General features: G+C 32.4%; 1 protein-coding gene across 1 annotated transcript in view; it reads right to left on the reverse strand.

The window, feature by feature from the left end:
• The window catches only part of LOC111637666 (sushi, von Willebrand factor type A, EGF and pentraxin domain-containing protein 1-like), a 127,866-nt gene that overhangs the window by 52,191 nt on the left and 61,739 nt on the right, over positions 1 to 13,936 (reverse strand). The window contains exon 9 of the mRNA XM_023383217.1: positions 10,093 to 10,284. Coding sequence (XP_023238985.1) covers positions 10,093 to 10,284 — 192 coding nt within the window. The remainder of the gene's footprint in view (positions 1 to 10,092; positions 10,285 to 13,936) is intronic.

Consider the following 13,936-nt stretch of genomic DNA (forward strand, 5'->3'; position numbering starts at 1 on the left):
TAATCTCTTAGTGATTTCATGTGTTGTTATTCGGCAGTTTGCTTCAATCAGTACCTTTATTTTGTTTTCATTGGCTTCAACTGGCCATCCAGAACGTGGTGCATCTTCAATATTGAAATTGCCAGAACAAAATTTTGTAAACCAGTTTTGGCACTGTCTTTCTCTCAACAAATCATCTCCATACATGTACCACAATTTTTTTCTCGCTTGAACAGCATTTTGATTTTTTGGTAATAAAAAAGCAAAATATGCTGAAAATGATGCTTTCAATCTTCCATATTTGATGGGACACAAAAAATAAACAATTGCACAGAATCATACAAAACTTTTTACAAATAAGCCTTAAAATGCTAGCTGTGAAAATATATAATGATAATATGGTTTAGAATGAAAATTGCGGGAAAAATACAACTAATCTGTCTAGTGGTAAAAAAAACGAACTTACTTTCCAAACAACCTAATATATGCCAAGAACATCCAACAGAACCATTACAATCAGAAGACAGGTCCTTTTCACTTGTTACTTATAATAAGGTCCCTGCCATTATCTACAAGGAAATATCCCACTTTATGAGTAACAGGATTGCTTACAGATCTCTTACTGTTTTTTCTAGTATTAGAAATGATAAGAACCAACTGGAGAGAAATTGCATTCTGGGAGTCTATGTGAGGCTCCGGAAGTAGGTCGAAATTCGTGCAAGATAATGTTTTAATTTCGTATTAAAAAAAAAGTGTTTTTTTTTAATTATAATAATATATATATTGTAAAAAGAAACCGTCTAACACAAGGTGGATATATTATGTCCATATATAGTCATATCTGTAGAAATTTCTGAGAAAAAACGAATTTCTCAGAAAGAAACAATAGATGAATTTGAGTACTTAGATCGAACGTCTTCGATAGGAATCAAATTGTCAATCGGAGATGACTCACCCCGCGATCTGGGCTCCGATCCCGTTACGATTCGTAACGAGGAGGGGGACCAATTGGAGAACGGGGGAAAGTCAACATCGACCTATCGGAATGTTCGATCTGGGACTCAGAAAAACTTATAAAAACCGCGCAAAAAAAGGATGTGACGTTCTTGGTTCGTAGTTCTTGGCCTTTGGTTCGCAGTGCTCCTCTCCAGGATTCTTGTCATCTGAACATTCTCCCACGAGAACTTATCGGATATTCGGAGGACTTGTCTTCACCCTCTCGTGCCATCAAGATCGCTAAAGTCCACCTGGTAGATAAAAGATCTCGGTCCAAATAAGGTTGTGCAGCCCAGAGCCGACATCTTCACGCCACCATCGCCGGAAGAAAAACTATCGTCAGAACAGTTGAACTTTTAGTGTTACGAACTTGTTGCTGAACTTTGGATAGGTGTTACGCCGTTTTAAGGATTTGTTGTAAGAAAAATTTTTATATTTATTAAACGGTATACGATGGAGAACCCGTCTCAGTAAGTTTTTTTCACTCCCACACGACAGTGCTGACCGCTCGACTGTCACAACACTTTCCCCCCAATCGGCAAACCTCGCATCTATACTATCCCTGTTCACAATCATAGTGAACCGTTCATGTAAATATATTGGAGCTACTGCTCATGGTCTAAAAATGAGGATCAAGGAACGTAAATACACAATTCAGAATGGTCTTTCCACTACCACATTAGCTTCATTTGCTGTTGATAATGATGTGCAAGTTAAATTTGAGGACACCTGGTTACTCTAACACAGTAATGACCAGGCCAAACTGAAGTATCTTGAAAGATTAAAAATATTCAAAGCATTTAAAACAGGGACGATGATTAATTTTAAAGAAATGGACTCATTAGAAATCACATGGAGAGCATGCTTTGACTTATAATAGATCTTAAATTAAGTTTGGGATTTTATATTTCGTATAGACTGTGTATTTTTTAAAATTGTTATCCAGTTAGAAGAAGCTTGTTAAAATGCAACATTGGACATGTGCATATTTCACAACATTCAAAATTCTTAAATTTTTGTTCTTTTTAAAAAACATGCATTTTATTAGTTCTACATAGTGTAAACCTGATAATGACCATTAAAAACAGAGGAAAATGTTTGTTTTTCATTTAATTAAATATAATTCATATTGGTTTGTAGGTGTTATGTACTTTTATTGCTTTATACCAATAGTTTTGTGGAGATTGTACCAAAAGGGAATGTGGCTTTACGCATAATGTCTGGTCAACTTAATAAATTAATCAATATTTATCAGGTGGCATGGTCATTTAAGTCATTATTCATAATGGTGGCTGAACATTATGAATAATGACCTGTTAATCACTTGGTCCATAACATATATAAAATTATTTTAAAAAGAAACAAGAATATGTAATATAATTAACATGTATACATATAATAGGTAAGATCAAAAATGAATAAAACTTTAAACACATATTTCATTACACAACATGTAGAAACTTTTATACTACACCATCTTCAAAATAAGCTCCTTTTTCATCTATATACTTCTACAAATGTCCATGCCATTTGTTGAAGCAGTCTCAGAAGTCATTTTTTTTTATAATGTTTAAGGATTTTTGGCATTATGGCTTCCACTCTACCATTGATTGAAATCTGAAACTCTTCAACTTCTCTTTCATTCTAGGAAACATAAAAAATCTGCAGGGACAAGATCAAGGGAGTAAGGAAGATATGAAAGCACTGTTATGTCTTTCTTATTCAGATATTCATTGACAAGAAACAACCGATAAGCAGGGACATTGTCATGGTAAAGACCCAACTGTTTCCCTTCCATAAATTGCATTATTTCAGTCATACATCTTCATGCAGACAGTCAAGAATTTCAGCATACTTTTTTTATTCATAGTCTGATCTCAATAATGAATTTGTGATGACCAAATCATAGAAATCAAAAATATCACTATTGTCACATTAATTTTTGATTTACCAGCCTTAAAATTTTACTTTAGTTGATTTCTACATCAAAATCTCATAGTCAAAGGAAACACCACATTTAGTTATTAGTGAATAACTCTGTTTATTAAATGGGGATTCTGGTTGACTTTGTTTATTAACTCTCTGCTCACTACAGAACAATCATGTAATGTTAATTTTTTAAATCCCTTGGAATAAAAAAATGCTGGCACTGCAAAGCACATTCAAATTGTTGCCGAGTATTGAATACACCACTGATTATAAATTGTCAAAATATTGGCTTAATACAATGAATAAATCACATGAATGACATCAATAACCAGCAAAACAAACACATTTTGCTTGATGCACAACCCAATGATAAATTGTAGTAACTTCTGTTCCATCTATAAGAATATAGATCAGTAAATAGTAAACATAGAATTGCTTCTAGAAGAAACCCTATAATTTTCTCACTCCTTAGAAATGAACTTCTTCCAATGAGAGAAAAACCTAACAGGAGTTTATAGTATTCCAATTTAGGACCAAAGCCTACAGAGTTTATATGAATATATTGATGCCACCATTGGAGCCTCTGTGCAAGGATTTAGGAACATCAGTACTCAGAAAACACCTCTCCAGCATAGAACTCACAGCTTGTGTGTTACATAACAATGTGAAAATGGACTTTAACAAGACATGACTCCTAAATCATGTGACATGGCTGCTTCAACTGAAACACCTAGAAAAAGTAGAAATCTACAAAGCTTTCAGGAGAGGGATAGCAGTTAACTTCAAGGAAACAGTCTGTTTCATCAACCTGAAGAACACTATTTGAGCTGACCTAATTCCCTGCAGCAATACTTTGTATCTGACTTGTACAACTCTACGTGTATTCAGTCTGTAATTTAAAAATGTTCTGCTTTAAGATTTTAATTTTATCATTTATGTTCTACCTAACAATTTCCATTATATATGAAATAAAACATTAGTTATGGTAAAAAATTTTTCATTTTGCTGGTTATCGGTGTCAGTAATGTGATTTATTTGATTACACTGAACAATATGAGATCCCAAAATATTCACCAGATTTTTGATAGTTTGCCTGCAACCTTTCTGATCTCTTTCTTGCTCTTTTGATCATTTCATCATTCCTCACAGTAGCAAATCTTTCGTAATGGGATAATCTTCATCAATTCCTGACTATCTTATACCACTCATAAACCAGTGTTCTTAGCATACTTTGCTTGCCATATACTTTATAGAAATATTGAAAGTTTCTGTGAAGATTTTACAAAGTTTCACACAAAATTTACTATTTGCTCACTGCTCAAAATGCATCATTTCTTATTCATGTACATTCTCTGATACTGCTATAAAATTCATCTTACCACACTACTAGAGACAAGAAATATAAGTTACACTCCTTGTTTCTTACAATTGCATGCAATATAAAAGTCCAAAACTTCAGTTCATTTTTGATCCTACCTCATAAATCATGTACTCTTGTTGTTATTGTTATTATTATTATATTTATATTTAATAATTATATATAATACATATTATAAATAAATAATATTATATAATTTATTTTATTTAATAATATTTAATTAAATTTTACTTTCACATGTTGGAATAGAGGCACTCCAGCTAGTGTGTTTACTTCCTTCACATGATACAGATGATTTTCCAATCAATGCATATCCTTCATCACAAATGAANGAGCCTCTGTGCAAGGATTTATGAACATCAGTACCTGGAATCTGTATTGATGGACATTTTAATCCTGAAATGTAATATTTTACAATATATCTTATATGTCTTCTATTAAGATTATTTATTACATAAATTTAAAAAAAATTAAATAATACAAAATAAATTGTAAGTTTAAACATTTTTTTAATTACTTCAAATATTAAAAAAGGAAACTTTCAGCATTTCTGATGTGGCCAGTAAGCAATATTTTATTTTGAATATGATGGACTTAATGTTAAATTTGCAGAATCTCTTTTATTGTATGTGTATATGAGCAACAGATCAGGCAGGCAGGCAATGGGAAAATCACCTGATTATTTTCCCATGAGAATATTATGATAATGATGAGCAATGATGGTATCGATGATATGCATGGTCAGCAACCGGCACCAAACAGATTCCGGGTCATTTGGTGTGAAATGGACTACTGGGCATATGGATGTAAGCAACCAGGCACCACAGGCAAAATATGCATCTGGAAGAAATTTAAAATTACATCTAAAGGAGAAATTTATCCTTAGGTACTTGGAATGTAAGAGGATGAAAAGCTCTACATAGTAGAAAGAGAACTTAATCAAGAGAATATAATGATTTGTGGCATCTCCAAAACACATTGGAGAGAGAATGGTCAGTTTGATACAATTGACCACACAATATATGTTTCAGGTATGACCAAAAATGGATGTAATGGAGTGGCCTTTGTTATTGACAAATACTTAACAAAATTTGTTGAAGGCTATGAACCTATCAACGACCACATAATCAAAATTACTGTGGCTGTACACCATACTAATGTATATATTATGTAATAATATAAGTATATTTTTATTTCTTTCCTTTGTTCTTTGTTTCTTTCTTTTTTCTGATCTTTCCTTTCTAATACTTTATCTAACACTTTCCCCTCAGATGGAATAACCGGCTTTGAGAACATTCCATCCACATCACCCCAACTTCTGCAGGTGTGGGGAATGAAACAATAGAGAAGACGAGACCCTCGGGACAAGTCCCGATAGTAGAGACTTTTCTGGCCGAGACATCTAAGAGTAAAGACATGCGATTGGTGAGCTCCAAGTTGTAAGAAAGGAGCGTGATTGTTGGTACATACAGTTGGTATGTCGGAACAATGGTGGGCCATGAGAGAGCCAAAATAAGGGAAAATTTTTAGTATCAAAACAAAAAGTGGGTTATCTTAAAATCTCAACATTGGACCCTTTCATTGTCATCAAGAAACACATGGAGCAACGGATTCCTCCTCTCTTAAAAACTCATTCTTTCCTAAGATCTTCCTATTCGCTAATCTTTTTCTATCTTAATATTAAGTAGGTTAAGGATATAGGATTAAGTTAGTTGTTAAGTGTGATTGAAGATTATGTAATTACGTGATGTGAATATTGTATATGCGAGTCCATGTAGTGATTGAACAGGTTCATTTTTGGTGCAACAGTTGCCATAGTTTGTCTCTGTACTCACGAGAGGAAGACGCAATAGAGTTGGAACCTGTATATTTATGTATCTTGTGTCTGCTTGAAAATAAAGTCTTGTTCTTTATATTACATCGTCGTTATTCAAGTCGCACAGAATACCACATTACAATATCTTCCAGGCCAGTTAAACTTCATATTATTCAGATTTATATGCCCACTTCGGCTGCTTCAGATGTTGAAGTGAACATAGTGTACACACAAATTGAAAATATCATCACAAAAATACCACAGAAGGACATATTGATAATAATGGGAGATGTTAATGCAAAGATAGGCAATACAAAAAATGATGATAATCTACGGTGCATTATAGGACAATATGGACTGGGCACCAGAAATGAGAGAGGAAATAGACTCCTTCAGTTTGCAATCAATAACAGTTTTTCAATAACACCATGTTCAAACACCATTATCGGCATCTTTCTATTTGGACCTTCCCAACAGGTGAATATAAAAACCAAATTGATTACGTGTTAATAAGAACAAGATGGAGATCATCAGTAAATAATGTCAGAGCAAGACCTGAAGCATTCTGTAACTTTGATCATAAACTACTAAAAGCAGAAGTAACATTAAAACTCCATATAACAAAAATATCAAAGATCAACCCAAGACTTGAGATTCCAGCTAGTTCAATCTTACAACAGACTCTCCGAAATTTAGACCCTCCAATCCTTTACAAACAACCCAGATGATTTATGGACACAAACAAAAAGTTGGATTTTAACTGAGTAACAATGCACCATACAACATATGCCACAGAAAAAGAAACATTGGATGACAAATAGCACCCTTAAATTAATAGATGAAAGGAAAAATTATTAACTTCAGCAATCGTTACAGATGAAAAGAAGAAAGAGCTAGACAAAAAAAAATCAAAAAGGCTTGTAAGAAAGACAAAAATGATTATATTGAAAGTATATGCAATGAAATTGAAGTCCATCAAATAATCAGACTTGTGAACTATATGATAAAGTTAGATATCTAGCAAGAGAGTTCAAACCATGCACACAATTAATTAAAAATGATGAAAATGAAATCATAACTGATGCAGAAGGGATTGCGGATGTCTGGAGGAAGTATTGTAAGAAACTTTATAAAGACACTGGACAAACAAATGATAATAATCAACTTCAGAATGGATGGACAGGAAAGTTGAACTATCTATTCTTAAATCAGAGGAGTCTAAAATTTTAAAAGCAATGGGAGAAGTGGGTGTTGATATATTCATAAAATCTGCTCCTTAATTTGGAAATCTGAGAAATGGCCAGAGGAATGGTGTAAATCAATATTTATTCCAATTTATAAAAAAGGTGCACCAACAGATTGTAGTAACTAGAGAACTATCAGCCTAATTAACCATGCCAGTAAAATAATGCTACAAATATTTAATAACCATTTGAAATCTTTCCTATTACCTAAAATAGCAGAAGAACAGTCGGGATTTATCCCTAGTAAAGGAACTCATGAACAAATCATGAACGCTCGACAAATAATTGGAAAAGCCTATGAATTTAATGTCAAAGCTTACCTTTGTTTCATAGACTATACCAAAGCCTTTGATTGTGTAAAATGGCACAAATTGTGGCCCGCTCTCCAGAACTTAGGAGTCCCAAGACATCTTATTTCGATGATCAGAAATTTATATGAGAACAACTCTGCAAGAATAAGAGTTAACAAAACTATGTCTAATACATTTACATCTGAAGCTGGTGTCTTAATTTACATCTGAAGCTGGTGTAAGACACCAGCTTCAGATGTAAATGTATTAAACATAGTTTTGAATAGGATGTATTCTTTCCTCTTTACTCTTTTATGCTTATTCTGAAATAATCATGAGAAGGGTATTAGATAACTGGGATGGAGGCATTTCCATCAGGGGCCATAAAGTTAACAACCTGAGATACATTGATGATACATTTATTATAGCATCCAGTGAATCAGAACTTGAATATATTACGAAAAGTCTTGAAACTGAGAGCAGGGAATATGGATTGCTGATTAATGGAAGTAAAACGAAAGTTATGATAATTGATTGTTCTTTGACACAGACTAAGGAAATTGCAGGCTATAAGGTGGTGAATAAATCTGTTTACCTTGGATCACTTCTTATAAATAAAGGAGAATGCAATAATGAAATTAAACACAGAATTTGCTTTGCTCACAATGCAACCTCTAAATTATTTAGAATTTGGAAAGATTCTGCAATCATTATTTTTAACAAACTAAAGCTCATAAGAACACTTATTTTTCCAATTGCCACTTATGCCTCAGAAACCTGGACCATAAATGCCACTTCTCAGAAGAAATGTGATTCCTTTAAAATATGGACATATAGAAGAATGCTGAGAATCTCTTGGATGGAGCACTGAACAAATTGCTCCATCCTAAATCAACTGAAAATCACAACACGCCTTACCACTAAAATATACCAATCCTACCTTCACTTCTTGGGACATATTTCCAGACAAAAATGGATTTGAGAAGCAAATTCTAGAAGGAAAGATCAATGGCAAATACCATAGAGGCAGATGTTGGATTAGGTGGGCAGACCAAGTATTGATGATTACAGGGCATACAATGTATGAAGCCATCCAAATGGCACAGGTGAAAAGATGTGAGCAGTGGAAAGATACAATTAAAGCCATCAATTCGTAATATCACCATGCAAGGACATAGGACTAAGAAGTATATGATTAATATTGATTTATTTTGAGTTACTACTGTGCATATATATATATATATAAATCAAAACCATGGATATAGTATATATATATATTTGTTTTTGAAAATAATTGCTTGACATATATACAATGGGTGATCGGTTAACGAACATAATCCATTCCAAGACTTTGTTCACTATCCGAATTGTTTGTTAACCGATTATCGATTTACCATAGGTTTTAACGGGAATTTAATTAATTCGTTCTGGAGACCCCCGAAAATCAAAAATATATACTTTCTTACTACGTTTATTTATATGTAATAATAAAAATACATACATACACAGTCTTGCGTTTTTATTAGTCATGTTTTTTCCGTTTGAAAGGGTTAAAGAATCTGTCTAATTTTGATTGCTTTTCTCTCTTCTTCAGGATTTTTCGTAAGTAATTAATAGCATTGCAATTGTAGAAATCCCCAAGCCTCAACCTGGTTTGGATGCCATTCTAAGACCGTTGTTCTGACATCATCCCACTTCTTCAAAGGATCTTTAACAGATATCAGCATTAATCCTCTTTTTCAGAAGAAAACATATCTCGCCGAGTTTCTTGGTGTTCTTCATTCAAGAGTTCTTGGCGTTCTTCTGTTGTCAGATCCATTTCAGGTTCCATTATGAACTCTTCGATGTTCTTTATTTCTCAGATGTGATTTTTGTTACTCCTTTAGCTGCTTGAGTCTTCTTGATTATACAGTATTTTTCTTAAATAAAATTGAACTGCGGCCTACTGTAGACCTGTTCACGCCATACTGCCCAGCAACATTAGGCATCTTCTGCCCACTCTCTACCTTTGCTATTATACTCTCACCTTTTGAAAAGAAAAACAGATGCAAAACTTAACAAGCGCCTACCTGACAGTCTCGCAAATACATAAAAGAATTGTTTCGTCAGAAAAATAAAAGGCTGAAATTACAAGGGAGAATTTCAAAGTTCGGAGGAATACTATCCGATCAGTATATACCAGGTTGAGCATCGATGTCAACGTCTCCCGCACTCTGAAAAGTTTTGAATTGTTGCCCAAAGATAAGGGAAGACCAATCGGTATTCATTATTTTACATCGCTTCTTCTTGTGTTTGTTCTGTGGGGTGTTCGTTATCCGAACATAAAAATCCTTCGCAAAAGTGTTCATTATCCGATTTGTTCGTTATCCAATCTGTTCGTTAACCGATCACCCACTGTATATCAATCAATTATTTTCAAAAACAAATTATTTAAAAGTTTAAATAGTTGTATATACTTACTTTCACAAGTTGGTAATGATGAAGTCCAGGTGACAAATGTCTTATCCCCTCTACATGATGTTGATGTTTCTCCAACTAAAATATACCCTTCATCACAGGTAAAGGTACAAATACTTCCCTGATGTATATAATTTGTACAATCAACATATCCATTTTTTGGAGTCTGTATTGGTGGACAGCTTAAAGCTGAAACTTAATCAAATATATGTTATTCTAACATAGAAAATTATAACAAAATATAAATATAGATTATTTTAAATATATTTATATGTTCATAAAAAAGATGTTTTAAGATTATTTAGGATGATTAAAGTTTTTAAAAACTATAGAAATCAACAATAACACTAAACTAAATCTCCCTTTATTGGAACATACAAAAAAGTTTTAAATAGTCTCAAACACTTTCAAGCTTCCTAAGCTCATCTACAGAAGTTCCTTTCAAATGTTGATTGCTACATCATCTAAATGAACTCTTCAAATGCACTTCAAATGCCTTTTGATAAGATGCAATCAGCATATGATCATTAAATTTGTCAACATCAGCAATACTCCTCTAACTGATTCCTTCCATTTTAATGACTTACTTTTTTACTCTTGAACCTTTCAAAGTTTCTTCTCTTTTATTTGCCATTTCATGCTGCCAAATTGTTCAATCCCTACTGTTAACTGCTTTCTCTTCCATATTTTTCTTCAAAATCACTATCTTTTCTGTAGATGTTATATTCTCAACTTCTCTTATTTTCTTCCAACATCTTCACTCTCTCTCAGACAATCCCCAGGGCCTCCTCCATTCATGTGAGGTCTCAGGCAGTCTAAATCCCTCATTAAAATTCAATTTATCTAAGAAAATATTTTGTTACAAAAAAATGCATAAAAATAGATCTGTCGCAAAGGTATGAAAGAAACAATACAGTTGACTGCATGAGGTCACAGGTTGACACAAACTAACAGGTTGGAATATTTAGAATGTCAATCAGGAAAATCAAGCTTTGACTCTGAAGCTCATAGACATGACAAAATTTGGAAATAAACAATTAAATATAGCATTCCTTTGAAAGAAAAACTATCACATTGCAATTAATAAAAATATTAAAAAATTCTTAGGTGTCAGAAAATAAAATATTATCGCATGAGATACAAGAGAAAGTTTCAAAGTTTGATCAACACTTGCAGACAAAGATGAATGAAGGTGTCAAATTGATTAATGGAGAGCAATCTTTCCTGCACCTGATCTGATCTGATTTCACCTGCAAACAAGAATGGGACCAATTGGAAGGTGGAGAAAGAAAATCAGAGCCAATCAAATTAAAAATTTCAGACATAAATCCTTTAAAAACCCCAAAATTCAAGGACAAACCATGGTTGCTTCTCCCTCGCTCAACCTGTTTGTCCTCTATGACAGTTTTCCTCTTGTCTTGGACTTTATCTTCATCACTTCATCTTTGCTCCACAAATTGTGTCCAACTTCCAGCCAATCTGCCCCAGGATATTTGATCATTGTTAAAACTCTGACAGATTGCCATTGGATAACCAATGAAATTATGGACTGAACTTAAAAATTTTGTTTCCGTCCTAGAGAAGAAGTTCTTAACCAGAATTATGTAAGCATTATCTTCCAAATAAATGGCTTGCTATGTAAAAGTGACCTATCTTAGTGTCTACAACCACACCCACATTACACTCACATCCCTTGTTCATCTTGATAAGAAGGATTAACCTCCCCCTTCCTTCAGAAATCTTATCCCCCTGTCAGAAATCTTACATTACTGTCATGTTCATCATCTCTCTTGCACAGCCTTCTTTGTGTTCTTTTAATCTCATGTTTAAAGTATGCCTTATGAATCCTGTATAGCATTTTTCCAATAACATCCTCTAAAGTAATGTTTTCCAAACAGCATCTGCGAGTCACATAATGGGTCACTACAACCAAAAAACAAAAGAAATTTATAGTATGACACTACCATTACAATACTTGACACACACATGTAGCCCCTTTTTATATCAAGTCCTTTGCAAGGATATAAAAAGGGGCTTTGTGTGTAAAGTATAACAATGGTAGTGTCATACTGTAACATAAATGCAGAAATAGATAAATTACTGGTTGTTACAGTGACTATAAAAAGTGTAGATTTGTAGTAAAATATTTCACTTGGTAATTTTCATGAATTTCAAAGAATTCATATAATTTAATGTTTTATTTGCATTATATTTTATAATTTTGAAATTTAATTGTATTTATCAATTTATTTTAATAAGATTTATCTTTTATTTATATCAGTATATATATGTTATATTTATTCCTTTATTAAAAGATGTAGTAATTACTAAAATTTAAATATACTCACTAAAAATATAATTCAAATTTCCTACCATCACAATATTTCAAGCCCATCAATCATATTAAATAAAATCTTCTCTATTTTCATTTTATTACTGCTTATTTTGGATTTTTTTGTCAATGCTATATATTAAATATAGTATAATAATAACAATCCACGAAAAACCTTTTTGTACAAGTGTTATGTCTTTAACTACCTCCACAAATGCTTTCGACCTCCACCGAGGTCTGCTTCAGGTGGTGACTGACCGTGTTTGCTCAACGAAGTGTTAAGTTGTTGGAAGTCATTTTGTGTTAGTATAATAATATTTGATACAAACGTTATTGTTTTAATACAGTGAGTTTCAGCCAGAAAAATTAAAAACACTGCTCAAAGGGGGGCTTTAGTGCCTTTAGATTGTTTATAAAAGAAATGCAACAGCATTTCCTTTTCCTTATCATTTTTTTTCAAAGGTTGGTAAAGTAAAATTTCAAAGGTAAAAGTTTCATCCTAATCCTCTACATAATACATAATTATTATTTTCTTCTTGTTATTTACCTCAGTCTCTTCTCTGAGGAAAGACATATGGGTTGTCTGGAAGTCAAAACATTAAAGTAAGAGGTGAGGAGTAACATCCACAGAAAAGAAATGTATTTTGAAAAAACACAAAAGAAAAAATAACTAATGATAAGAATGCAAACAATTTGGAGGTTATATGTTAGTAGCTAGTAAAAGAGAAGAAATTTTAAAAAAGTTTGAGAGTTGAAAAGTTATTAAAGAAGTTATTAAAGAAAGTTATTAAAGAAGGAGGAATGAAAGTTAAATGAATAATGCTAATGTTTAAAAACTTTATGATGACATGCAATAAATTGGCAGGAAGTGCAGTCAAATGATACATAGCAATTGATATTTGTAAGAACTCCCAAAGATGCATTGAGGAATCTTGAAAGTGCTTGGGACTATTTAAAACTTTTTTTTTTTTTTTTTTTTTGTTTCAACAAAGCAGGAATTGGTGTTGTTGCTGTTTAATAAAACTTGGAGATTACTATTTGCTGTAGAAATCAAACATATATAAACTAATCAAAAGTTGTGAAATATTAAACAAATTTTATTTCTTTTTGTTCAGAAAAATACAAACAAATATACTTCTTATGAATACTTTTGCCCAATAAAAGTGGGCTTCTTCAGTTATAACTTCAAATAACAAGAACAGATACATTCAGAGAATATATCTTTAAAATTTAATCTTCAAAACATTCTATTTGTGTAATATCGTTACGTTAATTAATAATAGGAAAAAAGTGACACAAACAAGGAGCAATGTTTGTAAAGTTAGCTTCTTATGCTTAATTAATTTACTTTTACTTTAATTAATTAAACTAAAAGAAAATTAAAAGCCATAATCAGTGAATATATTAAATCTATCCAAACAAATTATGTGCACTTAGTAGTAGCAAGACATTACTTGAAATTAAATTGAATACAGTTAAAATTCTTAAGAAAGAATATAATTTATTTAAACATCA

Source organism: Centruroides sculpturatus, unplaced genomic scaffold (genome assembly GCF_000671375.1).
Source record: "Centruroides sculpturatus isolate CEXI.00-Female unplaced genomic scaffold, Cexi_2.0 scaffold1196, whole genome shotgun sequence".
Taxonomy (NCBI): Eukaryota; Metazoa; Arthropoda; class Arachnida; order Scorpiones; family Buthidae; genus Centruroides; species Centruroides sculpturatus.